Genomic DNA, 6,800 nt, shown 5'->3' with positions numbered 1-6,800 from the left:
TCTGGTAATGTTACAACACCTGTAGGAAACCAGTAAGCCTCAAAATCCTAGCTATTAAGACTACTTAATACTCTTTAATATGCAACAGCTCTGGGACTTTGAGCAGCTGCCTTAATCTGGTTCCAGTTGACCCGTCGCAAAACAGAGGTGTTTATTTCCAAAGGACACATTCTAATATTTACAAGCGATGCTCACATAGGTTCATGTGCCTGGCAGCCTTTCTGGCCCTCAGTTTCCCCATCTCCGAAGGGGAAGCAAGCATCCCTAATCCTTACCCCGACCCCCTTCTTGGAGCTGTTCTAGAATTCGATATAAAAGTGAATGCAGAAAGAGGCGAAAACGATTTCAGAGCGGTCCTCCGGACTCAAACACGCAGACCCCAGCCAACCAGCGCCCCCTGCCGCCCGCGCTGCTTCAGTGGTTTCTACCACGGCGGCCAAACAGCCTGCGCCTGCGCAGAATGCAAACGCTCAGGCCCGCCCCTTGAGGGGTGTGACTTCCTTGGGTCGCTCCAGTTCGGCCACGCCTGCTTCCGGAGAGGGCGGGCTTACGTCTGAAACACGTGATCTTGTTCCGGCTCGCCAAAGATGGCGGCCCCCAGAGCTGCAGCGTGAAAGTTGTGGGTGAGAGACGCTGTCCACCCGCGCTGGAATCGAAACCGTGGGGACCGTGCGCCATGTCGCGACTGATCGTGAAGAACCTCCCGAATGGGGTGAGTGCAGGGCCTGGGCTTGAGACTCTGAAATTGGGGCCAGCCAGGAGTTGGGGGCTAGGAAGGAGGTGGCTGGAGAGAATTGAGGGGCTTCGGCCCTGGGGCAGGACTCAGGACGTGTTCGAAATCCACAAGGGGCAGGATCCGTGGCAGATCCCCATTGGGCAGTTGGCAGAGGGGGATCGCGAGCGCTCGAGGTTCCCCAGCTCCGAGGGTACCTGCCTTCCATCCCGACAACTTTTCCTGGAGACGTGGCCAACACCCCACGTGTGCCGAATGCTCTCCCACAGCCCCTCTGGTTTTTTTTTGTTGACTTGTTGACTGGGTCGGACCCTGACTCGTGTTCGTCTCCCACCCGGGAAGCTGTTGGCGAGGCACATGGGGAGTATTAGGTTGAGGACCTGCGTTACAATCCCGACTCCCGCCTTTAGGGCCCGTGGGCGTAATGTAAGCAAACCGAGTGAGTGTGAAGGGCTTTAAGCCGTGTCTCCGATAAGTAGGGAGGGGTGAGTCGGTCGTACTTGCCACTCTTTCAAGAGCCCAGCACAGGACCTGGCACGTAGTAGGCATTCGAGTGAAGAGACAGCTAGCTGGAAGCACGGGAAGTCAGATGACTGGAGGCAGTGCCCCTGGTGTGCATCCTTACCTATTCTACTATTTTTGTTGGGCTGAAGGGCTCCCACACCACTGGGGCCGGTGAGCTGGTTCCCAAAATACAAAATGTGCCCTTCGGGTGGGATGAGGGAGCTTCTGTACTCTTAGCTCTGACTCCTCAGGAACTTCTCACTTTAGAAGGAGTGACACACAAAGCCATTACTGCTTTATTGTGAGTGTGTGTGTGTGTGTGTGTGTGTGACCCCCCCCCAGCGGTTGTGGGGGGACCCATGACAGGATTTTAAGAATTCAAACAGTACAAATTAAAAGAGAAGAATTCAAACAGTACAACGCTGTATGAAATGAGAAGCAAAATCTTTTGCTCCGTCCTACCTCTGTTTTTCTCTGCAGGAGGAACTGCCTTCAATGGTTTGTTTTTAGGACGCTTCGTTGGTAGTTCTTCGTGCCCAAATAGTGTGCTCTCTCCCCCATTTTGTGGTCTATTTACTATCTGCTGGTGCTCCTCTAAGCGAGATGAGGAATCTCGATCATCTATTCTTTCCTCCCAGTCTCTTATATTATTATTTTTAATTCTTGCGTTGTTTACCCTAAAGAGTAAACCTTCAGAATACGTGTTGATCCATACATCTGCTTTAGGCAGTGTCTCTTGGTGCCTTGCTTTGATGGATGAGCTTAGCCTGGCTACCCTTTCTTCCCTCCCAACTTCCATCTCACTGAGCTTCTGGACTGACCCTCTTCCCATTGCTTGTCTTGTCTGATGAATGAAAGAATTCGCACACAAAAAATAGTAGTAGCAGCTAACATTTGCGGAGCTTACTGAATCCCAGGCGCTGTACCAGTTGCTTTTGGTAAAGTAACTCACTTATTCCTCAGCAGAACCTGACAAGGTCGGTTCCATTATTACGCCCATTTTAAAGGTGAGGAAACTGAACTACAGCAAAGGAGGGTGATTTGCGTGAGTTCGCACACCACCGGTAATTCAGAGAGCTGGGATTGAATTGAGCAGTCTGCTTCTAGGATGTGCATTCCTATATCGTACTGTCTTTCGTTGCACGACTGCGTGCACTTTTCTTAATGCTTTTCCTACACGTATGTGGTAGTGAGTGCTCGTCATGTTGCTGACACTGGATAGTGGGAGATAAAATCCAGTCCCCACCTTTATAGCACGAGGAGATCAGGGGCCCAATCACTGTGACATGAGGTGCAGAGATTGAAGTATGACCCCGTACTGGTGAGCACGGATGGCTTGGTTACCTGAGCCACTTGAGGAGTGTGGGAGACGCCTCCTGGGGGAGCTGACTGTATTGGGAATGAGGAGTTAGCCAGGGCCTGCTGGGGATGCTGCACCCATGGGAGATGCCCAGGAATATCGCAGAGGGGAGAGTCAGGGAAGGCTGCGAGGAGTTTGGCAAGAGGTGGGGCCGAAGGGGTGGGTCAGGCCACATCATGGAGAATGTCGTGTTTTACCTTAGCTCCTTCTTCGTGAGCCTTCGGTGTCAGAAAGTCGCCAAGGGGCTTTTGACAGGAACAGTGTGGACTTGAGTGTGGCTGCTCCCAGGTAATGGGGGAGATGATTCACTGCCTCTTATGTATCTGAGCTGAGTCACAGACCTCGATTGTGTACACCTTGTGTAGACCATTGACCTCTGTGAGCTTCATGTCTCCTCTATAAAATGTGGATAATAATCCCTAATGCATAGGGTGTTAGGATTTTAATGCTTAGAGCTACTACGAACCTGCCTCGGAAAATGTGTTTCTCCTTACTGGGTTGCCAAGGTCTCCAGTTTTTTAATTTTAGTCCTTGTTTTGGCTGTTAGTGGGGTTCTTGGTGTCCTCATTAACACACACACACACACACACACACACACACACACACCCAGTCACTGCTTAAAAATCTCACCGAGTTGAGTGGGTCGTCTGGCTGGAGTGAGGACGGGGCCAGGAGCCAGTTTCCATAGCGTGGGGCCCCTTGACCAAATCGTAAGAACGTTAACGAATTGGTTTTCTATTGTTCCTGTAAGAAATTACCACAAACTTAGTGGCTTAAACAGTACACGTTAATAACCTTACAGTTTTGGAGAGCGGAACACCTTTTATTCTTTTAAATTGCATTCTTAGTTATTTTTGAGAGAGTGTGCACATGTGGGCGAGGGGCAGAGATAGAGGGAGAGAGTGAGAATCCCAAGCAGGAGTCACAGCATCAGCAGGGAGCCCGACGCGGGGCTCGAACCCACGAACCGTGAGATCATGGCCTGAGCCACAGTCGGACGCATAACCGGCTGAGTCCCCCAGGTGCCGAGATCCTAACATCAGGGCGTTGGTGGGGCTGCGTTCCTGTTAGAGACCCTAGGGGAGAATTAGTTTCCTGGCCGTTTTTGAGCTTCTCCAGGCTGCCTGCTGTCCTGGGCTCTGGGCCGGCCCCGGAGCGGTCAAAGCCAACGGCGTGGCGTCTTGCAGTCTCTTTCTGTCTACGACATCCCGTCACCTCTTCCAGCTCCAACCCCCCATCTCCTGGGACACGGACATCAGATCCGCCCACATACTCCAGGACCCTTAATGTAGTCCCCGCTGCGGAAAGGCCTTTGCCGTGTACAGTCACACACTCACGCGGCCCAGGGATTCGGATGTGGGCATCTTTTGGGGGACTGACTCCATTATTCCGTCGGCCGCAGTGAGCGAGCAGGCACGTGTAACCTACCGTGTTCATCTGTCCGCGCACTTACTCTGCAGGTCTGTGTCGGGCTCGGCGTGGAGCGGCCACAGTGCCGGCCTCCCGATGAGCTCGCGCCCCTCCTGGCAGCCCACAGGCTGGACGATTTCCTTGCAGCTACTTTCCGTCTTCAGTTCCTCATTGGCGCAGCGGGCGAGCGAGTCACTGGTCCAGCCGGGTCCCAGTGCGGGGCACACCCTGCCCCTGGCCTCTGTGTGTTCACCCTCAGGGAGTCCCAGGGCCTCAGCTTGTCGTCCCCTGGGCTCTGAGCACCCCCCCGCCCCTCCCTCACGGTGTCCCTTCTGTCCCAGATGAAGGAGGAGCGTTTCAGGCAGCTGTTTGCCTCCTTTGGCGCCCTGACCGACTGCAGCCTGAAGTTCACCAAGGACGGCAAGTTCCGGAAGTTTGGCTTCATCGGCTTCAGGTCGGAGGAGGAGGCCCGGTCGGCACTGAACCATTTCCACAGGAGTTTTATTGACACGTCCCGGATCACAGTGAGTCACTTCTGCCCGCCCGGCGAAACTGACCCCACCTGATCCTCCCTGCTCCGCTCCAGCCCAGGGCCTGGCTGCTTTCAGACCATGTTGTCGCTGGTCCACCCCACCGGCTCTCAGACTTCCAGAACCTTCCATGTGTACGAATCCCCCACAGTTTCTGCCTCAGTGCGGGGACAGGGTGGGACCCAAGGGTGCGCATGTCTAAAAGCTCACAGATGCTGCCGGTGCTGCTGCCCCGAAAGCACTTTGACAGGCTCTGCTCCACATCCGCACTCACTGGATTTAGAGAAATGTGGCACCTGTGGCCCCATCCTCTTTCAGTCGGTGTCATCAGTGCTGTGACGGGGAAGCACCAGGGACCCTGGAGAGTGGAGGGAAAGGCCAGGAGAGCTTCCCGGAGGAGGAGGTCCTGCCCGTGTCACTTATGTACATTTAATCAGTTGGTGACACATCCTTAACACTTTGGTGAGAAGGGAAAACCAGATGTTGGACAGTCATGTGTCACGTGATCCCATTCACACCAAATCATAATTTTTAGTCTGTATGTGTGTGATGTGTAGGGAGAGCTGTGCTGATGGATTTTAATTTCTCTGTGATAGGGATTAGGGTAAAAACAGGTTTTTGGGGTTTTTTTTCCACTTGTATCTTCCTCTGTTGATTTAAGTTTTATACATTGAGCACGTGTCATTGCTACGGAAACAGCAGAACTATTTTTGAAACTCCGTACGAAGGGGTGGGGCAGGCAGGCAACCTGTCCCCTGGAGGCAGAGGTGGCTGCCTGGCACTCATGAGTGTGGCAGAAAGTGTGGCTCTCAGCGCGGCCGTCTCAGGAGTGTGCTGAGGGCCGGTGTCATCCCAGGCTTGATACGAGCACTTCCGGGCTCCCGAGTGGTCGCTCCCCCATCTCATCGCCCCAGAGCCATCCTCTGAGGCCAGCCAAGCCCACCCCACAGTAATTACAGTGATCTGGAAGGCCGTCAGCTTAGCCTGAACACCATGTGTCAGCTACCCCGGGGGCCGGATGGCTGAGAACTCGGCTCCAGAGCCGACCCCTGTGCCATTAAAAATCTGTGCATAACTTTTCACCTCCCCAAAATCTGACTACTCATAGCCCACCATTGACTGGGACCCCTCCTGATAACAGTTAACCCGTATTTTGTACGTTGTATGTATTATGCACCGTAACCTACAATAAAATAGGCTAAAAAGCCCCAACACGTTAGGGAAACACGAGAGAAAAGACATTCGTGGTGCTGTGCTGTATTTAGCAAAAAAAGAAATCTGCGTACACAGGGACCCGCCCGGTTCCAACTCGCACTGTCCCAGGGCAGCTGTGGTCCCCGCTGGCCCTCGGTTTGTCGTCCCCAAAGTCATCACAGTCGCTGCACTTACCCACAAGTGCACGCGCCCGGCAGTCACCCTGGGCCTCCGCACCAGCAGGCGGGAGTGAGCACTGTCCTCCCACTTCGCGGATCGGAAAGGTTAGGCAGTTGCGACCTTTGACCTGGGTGGCCGGGGCAGGAGTGGAGACGGGCACTTGGGGGTTGTTGTTCAAGGGTCAGTTGCGATTTCCTTCAGCCGACTCAGCCAGCAAGCGACAGCCCCTTCTGGGAAAAGGCCTGGCTCCCAGGTGCCGGAGGGGGGCGCCCATGCTGGGCAGGGGGCAGTGTCCCCATTACCCACTGTCCCCCACGCAGGTGGAGTTCTGCAAGGCGTTTGGGGACCCGAACAAGCCCCGAGCCTGGAGCAAACATGCTCAGAGAACAAGCCAGCCTAAGAACCCTTCGAAGGACAGAGACTCCGTCCCCACAGAACCTAAGAAAGTGCGTACAAGGTCGCGCCCGCCCTCCGCCCCGGTGTCAGCGAGGGGTGGGCTGGGCAGTGGGAGCAGGAATGGCCAGACGCCCCCTGGCAGGTGGTTCCTGAAGGCGGGTGCTCCCCGGGCAACGCATTCCATCCTCCCTTCATCCGTGACCTTCTCCGTCTGTGCCTTGTTTCCAGGACGACAAGACGAGAAAGGTGGCAGGTGAGCTGGAGAAGGTGAGTGTCCTGCTGACCTTGAGCGTGGGTCCCTGGCGCGGCGCCGGGAGGGCTGCGCAGGCTCGGGGGGTGGGGGGGAGGCGGCCCGGCGCGGTGGAGGCGGGCCGTGTCTTCCCTTGCCGTGCGTCTGTGGCTCCGTAGCCGTCTAGTGTGAGGAAGAGTACCCGCGGGTGACCCCAGGTCCTCCAGAGGCGGGGGGGGGGGGCCCGGGGGGGCCCCCGGGCCC

General features: G+C 55.1%; 1 protein-coding gene across 1 annotated transcript in view; it reads left to right on the top strand.

The window, feature by feature from the left end:
- The first annotated feature begins 586 nt into the window (after positions 1 to 586).
- Positions 587 to 6,800, top strand: part of RBM19 (RNA binding motif protein 19) — a 130,096-nt gene continuing 123,882 nt past the window's right edge. Inside the window, exons 1-4 of the mRNA XM_077745635.1 lie at positions 587 to 712; positions 4,349 to 4,531; positions 6,232 to 6,357; positions 6,536 to 6,574. Of these exons, the coding sequence (XP_077601761.1) occupies positions 677 to 712; positions 4,349 to 4,531; positions 6,232 to 6,357; positions 6,536 to 6,574 (384 nt within the window). The 5' untranslated portion in view covers positions 587 to 676. The remainder of the gene's footprint in view (positions 713 to 4,348; positions 4,532 to 6,231; positions 6,358 to 6,535; positions 6,575 to 6,800) is intronic.

The sequence above is a fragment of the Crocuta crocuta genome, unplaced genomic scaffold, assembly GCF_008692635.1.
Source record: "Crocuta crocuta isolate KB4526 unplaced genomic scaffold, BGI_CrCroc_1.0 scaffold692, whole genome shotgun sequence".
Lineage (NCBI taxonomy): Eukaryota > Metazoa > Chordata > Mammalia > Carnivora > Hyaenidae > Crocuta > Crocuta crocuta.
This window is presented reverse-complemented; position numbering and strand designations above follow the sequence as displayed.